Source organism: Dermacentor andersoni, chromosome 1 (genome assembly GCF_023375885.2).
Source record: "Dermacentor andersoni chromosome 1, qqDerAnde1_hic_scaffold, whole genome shotgun sequence".
Classification (NCBI taxonomy): domain Eukaryota; kingdom Metazoa; phylum Arthropoda; class Arachnida; order Ixodida; family Ixodidae; genus Dermacentor; species Dermacentor andersoni.
Genome location: NC_092814.1, coordinates 149,026,231 through 149,043,394, shown reverse-complemented (window position 1 = coordinate 149,043,394; position 17,164 = coordinate 149,026,231). Strand labels below are relative to the sequence as shown.

At 42.4% G+C, this 17,164-nt stretch overlaps 1 protein-coding gene across 7 annotated transcripts in view; it reads right to left on the bottom strand.

Annotated features, from left to right (window-relative positions):
- CYLD (ubiquitin carboxyl-terminal hydrolase CYLD) overlaps positions 1–17,164 on the bottom strand; it is a 145,033-nt gene that overhangs the window by 39,209 nt on the left and 88,660 nt on the right. For 5 of the 7 annotated variants that reach the window (XM_050192324.3, XM_055062155.2, XM_050192326.3 and 2 more), the window contains 3 exons: positions 11,826–11,879; positions 9,397–9,447; positions 8,031–8,083 (listed from right to left, as the gene is read on the bottom strand). In XM_050192324.3, the coding sequence (XP_050048281.2) occupies positions 8,031–8,083; positions 9,397–9,447; positions 11,826–11,879 (158 nt within the window). The remainder of the gene's footprint in view (positions 1–8,030; positions 8,084–9,396; positions 9,448–11,825; positions 11,880–17,164) is intronic. The other 2 variants (XM_050192325.3, XM_050192323.3) reach the window with 1 other exon arrangement.

Genomic DNA, 17,164 nt, shown 5'->3' with positions numbered 1-17,164 from the left:
AGCGTTCTTTCTTTTTTCTCTCTCGTTTCTTCCCTCTCACGTTTACCGCTAAATGCATCTGCACTTCTCAATACGACATCTACGTTTTATTACCGCGGTTTCCAAGACCGTATCAACACGTTTCTGCATTTATTTCGTGTGTCGTGATAATTGCTGCTCGCGTGAATTCGTAGTCGAGCCCGTCGAGCCATGACAAAAGGCTTCACGCACACTTTGTCGCGCAAAAAATACTAGGGCCTGTGCTAGAGTTGCGGCTGTGAAGTGCTGCACGCCAACTCTTACAGGACATCAACACCCAACATGCGTGCTGGACGACCAACGAGCCAGCGACCGAAACAGGAGCATGAACTACGGTCGCTACGGTACTTTTCATCTCTCTCTCTCTCACACACACACACACACTTGAAGAAACGAAGGAGCACACTCACGAAAATTTAACGTTTCGGCCGTGCCACGGCCGAACCGCTAAACCAATAAAAATGCAATTTTCGTAAATGTGCTCCTTCGTTTCTTCAACTACCTATGCACCGGACCTACAGAACTTTGCCTTGAATTATATCCTTGAACTTGAAATCTTGTGCCAATATATATATTGACAGAAGACATCAAATTATACGCGCCAGCTGCCTCCTGCCTCTGTCCACTTTACTGCTACCTGCGAAAGATAGTGGCAGTGAAGCGGGCAACACGGGCTTGCAAGGCACATGCAATCGGAGCAATGTGTAATCAGCGCGGGACACAAGGGAAGAAGAAGTGCGGGACTCTTGCAAAAAGACTGTGGATGTTGTAGTGAGGCTCTCGCTTAGCTGTTTGTCGGGCACAAGTTCGCCCAACGTAAAGTGTTTAAAGTACAGTCATGCAACTGTGCGTTACAGTTCTGGTGGAGGTGCGGGGTATGATTTCAAGCCCTCCTCGAGTCAAAGAAGAGAGCCCGGACTCACGGCGACTTGGACCTGTCGAATTGACTCCTGTTCACCAACACAGCAGTCGTTGCCTATGAGGTGGGCCTCCTGAGTTTTTCCCTTTGCGGATTCTATCTGTGCATCAGCATCTGCTAACAGAAACGCTACCGAGATGACAACTCAAATCACGCCAACTCACATCGTAGTGAACTCGCCAATGACGCCAGAACCTTTCCACAGCGACACATTTGAAGACGCAGAGGACTGGCTGGAATGCTTTGAGCATGTCGCTGAGTTCAATGGATGGAACGGAGAGCGCAAGCTATGAAATGTTTACTTCACATTAGAGGACAGTGCACAAACATGGTTTGAAAACCATGAAGCGACATTTGTGTCGTGGGGTGGTGTCCGACGGGAGTTGCTTGCAACATAACCGAGTACCGACCGCAGGGAGAAGGCCGAAGCTGCCCTGCAGGCAAGAAACTAGCAGAACAATGAAAGCGTGGCCATGTATGTAGAAGACATGTCCCGCCTATTTCGCAGACCTGATTCAAACATGAGCGAGGACAAAAAACTACGCCATCTAATGCGGGGCGTAAAACAAGAACTGTTCGCAGGGTTGGTTCGGAGCCCGCCGTGCACCGTCGCTGAGTTTCGTTCTGAGGCGACAACAATGGAAAGCATGTTGCAACAGCGATCAAGGATGTGCAACCGGGAAATGAACATCACCTCTGTAGACGCAGTTCCAGCCGTCATCGGAATCAGCGTGGAGGTCATACGAGAGCTCGTGCGATCTGTAGTGCGAGAAGAGCTTCAGAGGCTACGGCTTGACCACAATGCTCCAACGCTCTCTTTGCTGACAGACATGGTTCGCGAAGAGGTCAGACAGGCGGTCCGGGGACCACAGCTCGGTGTGCAGCCCGAAGCGCCACTAGTGCGCCAGCCGAGCGTCTCGTATATCAATGTGCTGCAGCAAACTCCCAGACGTACTGACATCACAGCCACTTCCTCCTCTATGAATAGCTCGATGCCTCGAAATACACTGCCACCACCCGAGAGAAGATTTAGGAAGGCTGATGTATGGTGCGCTCCTGACCGAATACCTCTCTGCTACCACTGTGGTGAGGCTGGCCACCTGTACAGAATGTGCCACTATTGCCAGGCAGGGCTTCGTGGTTTTCCGGTGAACACACCTTGCCCTCGAAATAGTGAGCGGCCATTTGAAATCGAAGAGTACCTGTCTACTTGTCAGCTCCCCATACGCCTACCAGCAACACCAACCTCGATCAACAGCGCCGTTAAGGGCATTGGTCACCGAGTCCCCGCCCGTCATCAAGCTCCCCAAGACGCTGTTCACAGAGCCCGCATCGGGAAAACTAGTCAGCGACCACGGTAGGTAAAGCCACTGCCGACGCAAAAAGAAAACCTCCATCAATGACTCCGAACGACAATGAAGGACTCAGAAACCAGTGCCATAAGAGCGACGTTGCTTCCGATTTACGTGTGTTTGTTGACGGTTACGAAGTGAACGCGTTAGTCGATACAGGTGCAGATCACTCGGTAATAAGTAGTGAGCTTGCCAGGAAACTGAAGAAAGTGCTGACTCCTTGGAAAGGGCCACAAGTTCACACCGCAGGAGGCGGCTGGCGTCTGTAATTTGAAATCTTGTGTGAATATATTCCCCATCTTTATTTACTATAGTAGGATAGAACTTAAAAAATAAACAGCATTTGGCAACCAAGGCACACGGGCCGCGCCCCAGGTTACCATGAACTAGAAGCAATTCAGTGCAACGAGCGGAGGGGGCCGCGCCTTGCGGCATGCGTCACCAGAAGTGGCACCCGAAGTGGTGGCACTGCCGTCGACCACTCTTGCAGGCGACCGGTCTGGGCACGCACGACCATTGCATTTCAGTGGTGTGTTTTGGTTGTGCCTCTTGGTCTGTGTGGTTGTGTTTCGCAAGTGTTCTCATGTGAATGCGGCCACTTACATCAATGAGCGCAAAGCAATGTCTCAACCACTGCTATGCTCCAGGGTGTAGCGCAGGATACGCCTGAACTAACAGTGCGAAGAAGCTGTCGTTATTCAAGGCTCTCATCGTTAGACTCTCATCTGGCTGGAACTCACACCCAACGCCACAGCAGTTTCTGCTAACTGTTCACTGTCTCTCCTTTTATAACTTGGCGCATAGTGTTGCAGGTGGGAATGCAGAGGGAGATGTCATCAGTTCTTTTCTTGATGTGGGGGACCAGGAAGAAACTTCAACGCAACAGCTGATTGACCAGAGCAAGCTTTTTACAGAAAAACAAGCAGTACCTTCGAGTTCACATGGCAATGAAGCAGGGGAACACAAGTACCATGTCCAGAGGAGCGACTTAAGGCTTATATATTACATTTCCGGATACGTGGCAAAAAAGTGTGTGCTGCCCGCCAAATGCTGTGCATGTAATGACAGCCTCTTACTTCCAACAGAAGAAGGGCGTCGCTTGCATGCTGCAGAATTTGTGCACTACAATGATAAAGGAGGTTTGCTCTACCTCTCGGTGGAACTGTTCCATTTTGAAGGCTTGAAGACATTTTCACAAATTGCTTTAGTGCACAAAAAGTTCATTGGGAAGTGTAATGGACGTCCTGCACAGGATTCATTGTGCCGCTCCCTTGAAGGTGGGATGCAGAGCTCATGCAGAGAGCCTCACTCCTCGCATAGTCAGCTTTTATGTCACCATACGGCTCCATTTTTTTTTTTATCAAAGGTTTGAACACAGCACATATGCTGTCAAAAAGAAAGGCAGCACAGCACCCGAAGCTAAGCAGACTGACTTAGCTCAATTTCTGCACTGCTTGTTAAGTGCATTAAAGCTATCAGGATGATTCTTGTGCTATTGCAGAGCACCTGCAATAAAATCTAATGGGACAGGGAAAGCAGTTTCGAAGTCGTTCTTCCTTCTTTTTTTCTGTGCGTCGTATTTCCTCTTGTGTAGCACATGCTTTAAGAATGAAGTGCTTTCTCGTGTAAATATTAAATCAGTCTTAATCAGCCGGATTTCTGTGCATGTGCACCCTAGAACATACTGTAAACAAGGTGTCTTTTGCGATCGCTAACATCATGCGAATATTTGGTCCCGCGAATAAGTATTGCTTCGTAAAATTTAGTACTCGCAAATTATTCTGGTATTGCCATTTAGCCCAAGTTGGCGACTAAGCGTGAAAAATTTAAAAATTGCAGCGCATCGACTGTCCTTCGTCTGCTACTAGCTTTGCTTTGTAAGACACACCCGAAATTTGCTTGTAAAGACTTGCTTTGTAAAGACACGCCCAAACACCTCTACCCACACAAAGTACCCAAAAAGTAATTTCAAACCCAAGCTGAATTACGTTAAAACATCAGCTGTACATAACCAAGCACACTTTGTATTCTTGTGTGCCATGTACGCTGCAGAGGCGAACCAGGGCGAGTTTTCAAGAGCGGTTGATTGCAGCGCCGCCACTGCAGGTGCGACCGCGCGCGTCAGCGGAGAGGTGCGGTCGTGCCACTGGAAAGTATTCTAGTACACTGTACCCAGGTTGTTAGTCCGCCAGCCAATCAGAAGCAAACAAAATCGTCATCATGCGACCATTTCAAAATGGTGTCGTGCTTGATACATCCAAAGTGTCTGCTGTTCTTGAACAGTCTTTTTATAGGCAGAAGCGATGAGGTGTGCAACAGACATGGACAAAGTCTATGTATTCTAAGCATTTCACTCTTCAAAAGCCCGCAGTACAGTTCATTTCACTGCTGACCCCGTTTTACTCATGAAACTTCACTGCCAACTGAAGTGAAACTTGGCAATAAATAGTTGCAGCGAAGCAAGCGTTTTATCTCAGTTGAATAAAGAATGAGGCTTTCACCGTCCCGCTATAACAGACGAGTAAAAACATACAAAATTACACGCTTATAATATTTTTGTGGTTACCGCCTTATTTAGGTAACAGAGAAAGTTTGAAGTACGAACTATTTGCAGCCTCGAGGAGGAACAATGGCTGGCGGGTATGAAGGCATGGGCGGGGCTTCACTGCAGACTTGCATTGTATCTGACTATAAGCCAGCCTACAGCGCCAAAAAGAAGTTGCTTGGTCTCGCCCGTTCATTAGCTTGATTGAGTGGATCAGCGAAGCCTTGCTCGATCCATGGTAGCGTTGTAACACATATGGCATGCACGGTTGTACTATATACTATAATGTAAATGTGTGCAGAATGTGCAACGTCTCCTGCAATATACCTCCGCTTGTTGGGCTATATACATATGGTGTTGCCATGCACACTGCTTATAACTAGAAATGCAGGCCACACACAAGGGCTTATGAAAAGCTGAAGATGTAAAGTCTGCCTTAAGGTGGCTTTTACCTGATGCTTTAATGAGCAGTACTTTGCTACTTTACATCGATCACTAAAGGGAATACATTTAAACTTGGGTGCAGCTGGTGATGACGATGTCTAGTGGCGTCCCCTTTGAAACGGAGTTAACAGGGCGGTGACAAGTAGTCGCCTAGCCTGCTTGAACTAATCAGGTTTTACTATGTTTATTGCAGTATAGCATTTTTTTTCTGTCTCCTTGATCATCCTTCTCTTTATTAAAACCTCTATCTCTATATTGTTCTGTTATCTAAGCCTGTAACGACCTAGGCTCTACCAATCTCTTCCCTGCTTTTGTTCCACCAATACTCTAACACCCATATTCAGAAATTTATCTTAACTTGAAGCCCATGCTTGACTTGATCTAAATGACACCTGTGTGAATGTGCTGAAGAAAACGCAATGAGCGACTTGGGCACATTCATGCCAGGCATCATTTAAATCAAGTCAAGCACGGCCTCAAGTTAAGATGCATTTCTGAATCTGGGGGGTTATCGCTTGCTTAACTTGACTGCTGACCAATTAATGCTCCCATCTGCTCTAATCGCAATGCTTCTGGAATGTGGGCGTTCCCCACGGTTCTTGCTTGGTGAATACATACACATTCGATATTACTATGTGCTGAGTCTCTGGACTTTTGCTGTGGCAGACACATGCCTCATCCTGTTGCTAATATTTGCTCCTGTATGTTTTTGTCCTCGGGCAGCCAGCTTGAGTCTCAAAGAGCAATTAAGACACTACCCTATGTGTTACCGTACAGGTTTTCCCCCGATTTCATTTTTGCCATATATGTAGTTTTGTTCCATCGTTTGCATGAAATTTACTGTCTCTGTTTCTCTCACTTTCTTTTTGATGACTCTAGGTTGTCTATTTGCACTTTCAATTACCCTGTACATTTCATCCAAGTTCCCGAGTTTTTCTTCAAAATTAATTTTGGTCTGCACTTTTCCTACTTTAAACGAGGCCCAATCCATGTCACCCTGCGCTGCCTCGTTTGTGGTCTTACTGTGGATCCCCAATGGCAATCAGCCCACTGACCTTTGGTTAACTTCTAGCCCCGATAAGATCTCCAATTTTGAGCACAGAATAGCATATGTGAGCATTAGCATTGGCACCATTACTTTTTTTCCAAATTCCTCGCACCACTTCATATTAGTTGTAGCCTTAAAGTGCTCTATGTTTCATTATAGCTGCATTCTGTTTTCCCTTCATTGTCCGATTATCTTGGTGGATGTTTGAGTACGTCTTTCTTTCATTTATGCGTACACCCAACTATATATATTGCTTGACTATGGCAATGACTTGCTGTTGATTTGGTACCATGTCATTACTCATTTCCTCACTAGAGTGCTAGAATGGCTTTGAAATTTTACGTCCTGTCAACACAACGCAATGCAAGCGTGTCAACACCACATCGCACAAGCCATAAAGGAGGAAAGCACACCAGCACACCGTGTAGAGAGTAGTTTCCTTTTTGCCTAGAAAAAAATCTATATATTGCAGAGGATACGAGAGAAGAGGTGCAATATGAAATGCAAGTTCAGTGAAAAGGTGGAAGCATATACCCTGTATTAGCTCATGATAGTAGGTGTCAGCTGAGCTAATCCACTATTGCCGGCATTGACAGCCAATGAAGGCCATTCTGCCAGACATTTCTCAAATTTCTCAAATGCTGTGGATGTGAGAAAACATTGAGATCTACACAACATGTTAGTCAGGCAAGTTTTCTTTGGTGTCTACATTTTCCCAATTTGCAAAAATATTATGCATTTCACTTGCCTCGTTCTGCTGTAAGAGAAATGCAAATATAGCATCGACAAAGCACATACAGCAGCCTGACAGCAAGTTGAGCTGACTCGAAAAAGCACCTCTATTTGCAACAAAGATTTATCTGTCACAGGTATAACCTTAAAGCCCATATACCATGCAAAATATCCAGCTTTCCTGTTTTACACCACAGCTGTTCATCACACCAACAACTACCGTATTTATTCGAATTTAGGCCGATATATATATATATATATTTTTTTTATAATTATATACCAAACTATAGGGTCGGCTTAGATTTGCGAATTTTAAAAAACGCACCAGTTTCTAATGAAAATGACAAATATGGCGCATAGCTAGCGCCCCATCTAGAGAAGTCAGTATCGCAGCCGCTATTCTGTTTACCTAAGTCGCGCCACGTTTCGATGCGTGCGAGCCGTACCACACTGTCTGCGCATGCATGGGCGCGCGGACGCGAGCCTGTGCGCGTCCGCAAGCATGTGTGTGGTTAGTAACAATGATAACATAGAGTGAACTCGGCATGTTCGTATTAAATAAATGCTGTTTTCATACCTTTTTGTTCGGCCTACATTAAAGGTAGGTTTTTTTTGTTTGTTTGTTTCTGGCTTCGGACATTCAGGGGGTTGGCTTAGAATCGGGGCCGGCCTAGATATTCAAGTAAATACGGTATCAGCTGATAACTTGAAACCTATCTAGCATACATTGATGCAGCTCTTGCATAAAGAAGACGTTTACTTCTACACTATTGACTTCTCTGCTTGCACCAGTGCAACTTATTTATCGTATCACTGCCCATCTTTAATTTATAACTAAAGCCAGTTAAAAGCAAAAAAAAAACTATATGGCAGGTGTAGCAGACACAGCTGTCTGTTCCACTTGCAGTATTTACAGCCGATAAACATTAAACAAAAGCAACAAAATGTGTCGTATGCTGTAACAACTCTTACCAAAAGTGGCGGACATTCTCCTGGGGCCTTTGGTTCAGTCTGGTTGTTCAAAGCTGTAGGACAACACTTTATGTGAGGTAGTCATTTAAATAAATCGACAATAAACATGCCAAATGAGAACTTGGTTTCAATGTAGGAAAGCTATCAACATAAGAGCAAAACTGCAATTTCATTATGTAACTCGCACGTTTAAGCTGCACACACTATTACGCTTTAAAGGCAGATACTGTGATTTACTTAATTTTTTTAAGCATCTAACCTAACTTTTGCAATTTCCACAAATTGGCGTTATGAACCATAGTTCCTGTGCATCTTTACAAAGGTCTTCATTTGGCCAAACCATTAAAATATACTACTTGCACAAAAACTCAGTCAAAATTTAAAGCTTTCAAGTGACAGAAAAAAATTTAAATTTAAGCTGTCATCACATAATGCACTCTAGCCTGCAAGGTCTCAACAGCTAACAAACTTCTGCAGTAAAATACTGGTGGTACATAGCTTTTCTTGATGGCTTAATCAGGCACCACTAAATTTTTTCCACCAGCTAGAGCAGTCAATTTAATTGTATTGTAGTTGGATGTATACTTGGTACACTGATGCCGGCATAGGAGTTGGTAGCAAAGCTTGAATTCATGCAAAGTATGCAAAATGCATGTCATTGCTGAGAAACCTCGTCTAAGAGACATAAAATATTAATCAAAGTGAAAGAACTCCCTCGTACAGTTTCCATTAAGTTCAAACTGTGATTGAAATGTTGGCAATTGTATATACTGCACAGAGAAACAAAACAGAATATATAATGTTCTCTGGTAACTGGCTGAAATGAAAAAAATCTCAAGTGGTAAAAGAGGCAGTGACTTGAGCATATTTATCTTCAATGCAAAGAACACTTAAACGTTGCTGAAGCAAACTCATTATAAAGTTATATGTGTTACTCATACAAGTAAAGCACAAACTACAAAGGCTTAAGATGAGAAAGTGTTTAGCCAACTTCTTGGCTACTCTTGAAAAGTCTTACATTTTGCAAAAAGCAACAAGGGTGTGCAACGAAAACGCAGCTTACAAATTGAACAATATGAGTCGCAACATGGTTGCCGATAATGCAATGCTTGATTATAAGACAAAAAAACTATTTTAAAATTAGAACATGCACACAATATGGCACCTGGTTTACGAGTGATATGAGATAAAGGACTTGATTGAGATGATGAGACTGCTTGCATGTAAGACAAGCTTAAATCCATTTTGATGGCTAATTATGCTTCTTTTACATGTTAAGGGCCAGAAGGATAGAAAGAAAAGGAAACAACAAAGCCCCATGCACAGTGGGCAAACAGTCATGCATGCTAGCACATGCAAGTGTTACCTTGGCATTTTTCATACAAAGGGTTGACGTGATTAACAGCATCACTAGTTGCTAGTTGTATGCAGCAAAAAAAAAAAGGAAGGAAAGAAAGAAAAGAAAAAAAAGAAAAAGGATTATAGAGCAACATTACAACTACCTCCAATGCTCTTGATCATAACGCCCAGGTACAACTTTCACAAGGCCATATATCATTAGCAAAAAAGAGTTTAAGGTATAAGGGCCATTCATAAAGTTCATACTACTTCCATGAAAGAGCATATTATAGAATGAGGATTCAACAAAAGTTCATTCTAGCCCTTTACTTCAACTACCCAAGACCATGCACTTATTCCACTAGTATATGAGCTGAAGAAAACCATTCTTAAGACCACACCATTTCTGTCCAAAAACTATCTCGCTTCAAGAAACAGTTTGGTAAATTATGGGGCTGTATGTTCCAAAGCTGCACAGTGGTCTACAAGGGACATTGTAGCGTAGAACTCCAGAGCATAACTATGATCACCTGGGATTCTTTATTGTGCACATAAAGTATTCAAGCATATTTGCTTTAAGCATCTGTGGTGAGTAGTGAAGTAAGAGTTCTTTGTTTCCCTGGAAATGATTTATGCACAAGTGTCTTTCTACTCGAGGAAAGGGGAAGAACTCACTATATGTTACAATTTGGTGAAATGGGGAATGAAGCAGATTTTCGGTAACTCAATGAAGTCGTGTTCCACTGTCCAAAATGAACTAGTCCATTGTCGTGAAACATGTTCTTGAGCTACTCTTCAAAAATAATTTTTTTTATAGTTGTCTTTAAAAGGTTAGCATAACATTCTCCTGCAGGCTTTTTGACATTTCCAGCCATAATCTGTCAAAGTAACTGAGTGACAGTCCCAGAACATGCATGTAAACCTTCTCCTTAATGGCATCATCCCAGTCATTTTTGGTACTAGGGATTTTACATGCTCTCACTACTTGCTGATTAAATTACCCTCTAGATGAAAGTGGTGCATCAGAGTGGAGCATCCAACTTTTCTCCATAGGACCAAGCAGTCAGAGAAGCCCTATTTTCTCTCTCAAAAAGCTTTGCTTTCAAGGTTACTTCCTCATGGAGAACTTTTAGCAGCATCACTTCAGTTTCAATATGATGGCAATGCTCTCAGTTAGTACAGCATGCAATAAAGTGCTAGAGGGACACATTTGTTTTGCAACCCATCTTACGTACGTATAGTTCTGATTTTCCAAAAATGATACAGTACAAACTTTATGAGTGTCCCTTGTACAGCCAGGTTATAAGCATTTATAGTCACCATCTAAAATTATACTAAAGTTAAATGTATAATCTCAACATATACTTAATTCCATTCTGGTGTGCATACTGTGAAGAGGTGACAAACATAAGCCATCTGCCCAATTTAACATTTCATTTAAATCAACCTGGACATTTGCAATATGAAAACTAAAACTTATCATTAAATAAATAAAAAAAAGACTGTGGCCTCCTCTACATAACATAACTTGTAAGTTTATAAATGCAGAACTCGCTGTTGACACTGAGAACAAGCCAAAAACACGCAGAAGGTGCTATGCAAATAACAGAAGTATTGTTTAATAAGGGATTTAACATCTAAAGTTTAATAGGTATGCTTAGTAAACATACAAGCAAAAAAAATTTTTTTTACTGTATCAGCCACTGGGAAACTATTTTCTCACATGCTTCGTGTACACAGCCTGGAATTGAATGCTGTACTATTGTCGGCTCACAAAGACCTCCCAGGCATACCTTTCAGTGCTAGTATTATTACAGCCTGCACTACTGGCTAGGAGGTTTCAGGTTTCATTTTTTTTTTAAGGCAATGTGCTTCATTTTTGAAGTAGGCTGCAGAAACTTTATGTACAGCACTGCAATATCAGGGATGCCTAATTAATATTTAAGTATGTTCTGACACTGCAGTATATATACATTGTAATTAGTGGGGCACCAACAAATGTCCAGTTGCATTAATTCAGTTTTATTTTGAACAAGCATAAGGACGTAACAAAATGATTACTTTTGCAGTCACCTCTTGACGATTTAAAGCTGTAAAAGTTATTTACACAATTGGCTAACAAATGTAAACCTAAGCAAGGCTGCTCAGAGTGCTAGTTAGTGTATTAATGCAATGCACTTGAGTGAAAAACAAACAAAAAAGCAAATACAGAGCACAGATGACTGCAGCAGAGCTGGCAGGAATACTCGGAAACTAGTTAAGTGGACAATATACCAAAGAGATCATCAATCATCGAAGCCATGTCAATGATCTGTGAATGATTTAGTAGAACTAGATCATTGACATGGTAGTAATGCTCGATGACCTAGCTTTTTTAGCAAATGATTTAGGCCTGTGTTGAATTGAGAACACTACAGCAAATTTAACTACAACTGAAAGGAGTCTACTGCTACTCACTCTGTGACGGTCCTCTAGAGATCCCACCATGTTTCTGTTTGTCTTCAGCAAAGTCTGTAAAAATCAGCAAAAAAGTTACTGCAGAATCTCCCTAGTGGGACTTGTCAGATAGTGCATAAGCAGGTTTCCAGTTGCTCATCTTGCACTCATACAATGAATGAGTGATTGAGTGGCCAAGTTATGCACTCCGTGGCTAGCTGTGTTGAGGATGATGCAATGTGCTGCAAGTATTGCATTGACCTGTTGTAATTACCTAATTGGTGAACCTACTTAGTTGTAATTAATCATACTGGGTGAAATTATTGCAATCATAATTAATTTGAATAAGGGTTAAGTACTGTAATATGAATTAATCTCCATTATGTACCCATATTAATTGTTATTGGTCTTAAGTAATACAATCTTAATTAGGCTGTATGAAGCATTATTAACATTGATCAAATTAATATTAATCAATCGAAATTAGGTTTAATTAATTTCACCTTAATTACAATTGCTTGGACTAAATAAAATAACAAATAACTTTAACTACCCTCACTATTATTAATTACAATAAATTAATCACCATTGCATTTAATTAATTTTGTCATAATTAATCTACATTAGGCTTCCTTACCCTTCATTAGTCTTAAGGAGTCTTATTCAGGCTTAGTTAGCCGCTAAGCCGCCACAGTGGCTTAGTGGATATGGTGTTGCACTGTTAAGCATGAGGTCGCTGGATCAAATCCCGGCTGCGGCGGCCGCATTTTCATGGGAGTAAAATGCAAAAATGCCCATGTCCCATGCATTGGGGACACAATTCAAATATTTCCTGGTGGTCAAAATTAATCCAGAGTCCCCCCACTACAGCATGCCTCATATAATCGAATCGTGGTTTTAGCGCTTTTAGCACACAGAACCCCAGAATTCAATTAAGCTAATTTCATAATTAATTGTAGTAGTCTCTTATTAACCTTAATTACTTTTAATACCTTTTCAGTAGTCATACATAGTCATAAGGCATTCTCATATATACCCCCATAGGATCCCATGTATACCTGCGGAGCACATCATGCCACGCATTAGAGACAGGTGGATGGACAGACAGATATGTAAGGGAAGTAGCCCTAGAATGCTTACACATTAAAAATCACATTCCTAATTCCCTTTCTTCACACCTATATAGAGGAGCTGTGACAGAATGCAGGCAGTGGAGGAACAAAAGGTGGCAACTAGAAGTCCTAAGCGAGAAGAGGGCTCGCCAAAGAGCACGAAATGCAGAGGCTTCCCACATGATGGCAGGAGAGAATAGGTGAAGCAGAGCATGCTAAGGAATGGGAGCAAAAGTAAAGGAACTTGTAAATTTATTTATATTTTTATTTATTTATTAGTATACCCTCAAGACCCAGAGGGCGTTACAGAGGGGGTGGGTACAATGTAAATAGAAAACAAAACAATAAAAGGAATTTACAGGAAAAAAACAACAGTTTGCAGCTACACCAGTAAGTGTTGAGTAACTGCAGACTTGAACAACGCTTGGTCCTCAGTGGCAGCGATGGAGGGGGGAAGGTGATTCCACTCTCTACTTGTCTTCGGAAGAAAAGAATGTAAGGAGAGATTAGTGCGGCACAAAGGGACGGCTACTTTATTTGGGTGGTCAACACGTGATGAAAAGTAAGGAGGTTCTGAGATGAGGTCCTGTCGAAGTACTTGATTATGAAAGAAAATTTTATGAAAAAGCAAGAGGCGTGAAATCGTTCTTCTCATCACCAGGTCTGGAAGGTTAAGAGTGGATTTCATCAAGGTGACACTGGCAGTACGAGCAAAATTATTAAGTATAAATCGGGCTGAACGGTTCTGGACCGATTCTAACGTGTCAATTAGCGTTGATTGAGCTGGATCCCAGACGGCTGAAGCGTACTCGAGCTTTGGACGGATTAATGTTTGATATAGCTGTAGTTTAAGGTGTGCTGGTGCTTGGCGAAAGTTTCGGCGAAGGTAACCAAGCGTACGACAAGCATTGTTAGTAATGTAGTTAATGTGAGAGTGCCATGATAAATCGTTCGATATGTAAACACCAAGATATTTGTAAGTACTAACCTGCTCTAATTTAGCTCCGTTCAGGTGTACGTAAAAGGTTCAGAAGTGTTAGAACGCGTGATTGCCATACTTTTACATTTATTTACGTTAAGGGTCATTAGCCAAGTATTACACCAGTCAGAGACGCGATTAAGATCAGCTTGAAGAAGGTAGTTGTCGTTTTCGTTAGTTATTCTACGGTACATGACACAGTCGTCTGCAAAGAGTTTTATGGATGACGTGATGTTACGCGGAAGGTCATTGATATATATTAAAAAGAGCAAAGGACCTAAAACTGAGCCTTGTGGAACGCCAGATTTAACTGCGCAGGAATTTGAGGAACAATCATTAGCGGTTACGTACTGCGTGCGGTTAGTCAGAAAGCATTCTATCCATTTGAGAATATTGGGGTCGATGTTCAGCGTGCTGAGCTTCAGTAGTAATAATTGGTGCGAAACTTTATCAAAAGCTTTTGCGAAGTCTAGAAACAAATGCAGACAAATAAGGGAAGTCAGCCAGATGTGATGTCGAATTGTCAAGATCACCATGTGCACACTCAAGCTATCATTTATAATTCAGCCACATGATAATGTACAAAAGACTAGAAGATTTTTTATTTAAGAACCACAGCCAATGGCTAAAAGCTCACGATTGTGGGATGGAGCAATACAAAAGGGCAGTGCAGCCACACAGCCAAGAACACACATACACAACTGTCTTAAAACGGCTGAAAATTCTATATTGGATGTGATGGTGACAAACTCTGCCAGCGTAGACAGTACGAGCACAGAGTGTCTACCAAGTTGACATTTCCAAATTCCCTGAGTTTTCCAGGTTTTCCCTGAGTTCCTTTGCAAAATTCCCCGAGTGATGCAGAACTATGTTTTATATCAAGACGGGCTGAAACCATATCGCTCAATGCTGTCACTCTCTAGTAAGCATATGAAAAAAATTAAAAAAGACAACTTAATGAAATTTGAATACTAAGGAGTAGTGTTTATGCTATTCAAAAAAGGAATAGAAGGGAGGGGTTAGTAAAATGTACAGCAAATAAAAAGCCTTCGAAAAAAATCGCAAATCGAGTCGGACATTCTCAAATACAAATAAAAAGGAGATGCATACAGAAGCAAATATTGTCAAATATGAGCTATTTCTATCAAGTGATAGCAAGGTCAGTGGTATGAGGCCCGAACGTTGTCACAATTGAGATTCTCTCTCAACAGCTCGGAAGTCAATCTAAACTGTCCTGACATACTCTCAGCCCGCGAACGACGCCTCAGTGTTGTGTTTCACTGCTTTAAAGAGTTTATTTTGGTTTGGATGAGGGACACCCACATCTCAGCTGGTGGCCAACACTGTTTTCTGAGCTCAAAACGGCGGCAGCACGCTTCCTTTCCCGTTCATTCCCCAATGCGTAGGTCCTTTCTGTTCTTGTCCGCCTTCCGCCACTCATTCGCCACAGGGACCATTTGAAGCATCTTCTTGGCAAGTTTCAAAGTCCACGTCCGATTTTTCGAACTCCCCAGGGGCCGCGAGAACTTCCGAAAATCGGCCGGTTGGATAAAATAAATGCATGTCATTTACTGCCCTTAAGGGCTCAATCCGCGACAGGCACATTCGAAAACGCTCTGCAGGCATGTTAGTACATGTATTAGGCATATTGGTGCTTGTACTGTGACAGGAAATACCGGGTGCACGCGTGTATAATTAAGGAATGCATACTGCGTCTCGTAGCAACAGCCCCTTCCCAAGCTTGTTATGCTTCACTGCAATACTTTTGCATGTGCTCCACCAAGTAATTTTCTGTACAGAGGCGAGGCTGACTTTCGGTAACCGGCATTATGCAACGCACCGTGCTTTCCAAGCTTCTAAACCAATTGCGAGGACCACAAAGGCGGAGTCCGTACCATTGCTGACAGCAGCAAATTCTTTCAATAAAGAACGCTGCACTCAACGGCAAGAAGCTTCATAGCGAACGCCGAAGCAGCAAGGCCTAGCGTTGCCGCAGTGGGGGCTACGGCTGCCAGCGGATCATCGTGTGAGAGCGGCGGTTCGAGGCGGCGAGGTCATCATAATGGCAGTAGTCGTGGCTTTGAATAATGCCGTTTTGGACCTGTGGTCTCGGCAAAACGTCTGGAAAATCGGACGGCGAAGAGTTCTTGCGTCTGAAATTTCAGACGTTCTGATACATTGACTCTATGGGGTACATGGTGGTGCCGCGAAGCCGTCCAAATTATCGGGAATCCGGAAAGTCGGTCGTTGACTGTACACTGGCAACTCCTCCAGCCGACGACAGGGCGTCAAAGACTATTCATTACGATTCCTGTCTGTTACTCGAGCCAGCGTTACCGCGACTTTCAACCCTTTCAATAAACTTGCAGCTAATTTTCCCTGATAGAGGCACAAATTCACTGAGTTTTCCCTGAGTTTTTCCAGACTACTCAAAATCCCTGAGAATTCCCGGTTTTCCCGGTTGGTAGACACCCTGAAGCACTATTGCTAAACATCTGTTTGTAAATTGCTATTATTAGCAGATGCACTAATTACTATGTAATCAACATAGACCATAAACAGTGTTAATGTAGATCATATATACTTTCTGTAGGCCAGTCAGACAAAGGACCAGCATAACAACCAGTAAGGTATGTTCAGTCAGCTCACAGAAAGTTAAAAAGGGAGCTTGAATTACAGTGAAGAAGTCAACTTGCTTAATGTCTTTGACAAGAGGCAACAATAGTGAATAGAAAACATTTGTGCATTTGCAGGAACTTCCTAAGATGCATGCAATTACCTACTGATTAGGCAGCTCACTCTCAATGAATAACTACAACAAAAAACATGCTGCAATACAGTTGCATGAGCTTCTGATGGCACAACCTGATGCAATGTAGAATGCTGTTACAAGTGCTGACAGTTTGCTTGATTCAGGCACTATTATGCTGATGACCACTTCAGAAGCACACACAACACTTTTGTCTTCAATACTGGGCTTTTAGTATGGTAATCATCATCTTCAAAATTGGGCCGAAAAAGCTTTCTCAGTGTACTGACCAGCAGTATTTGCCACTAATCAACTGGCAGCAAAGAGAAAGGGCTTTGTGTGAAATGTTCATAATACCACATGCATTAATAAGAATACTCCAGCAACACAACACTGCTACCTACTGGTTTTTCTAGTCCTGTTAGCCTTATGGATTTATATTGCTACTACCATATATGTAAAAAAAAATTATACAAATAGAAGTAAAATAAAGAAACACTAGCAAGAGATGAAACTAGCC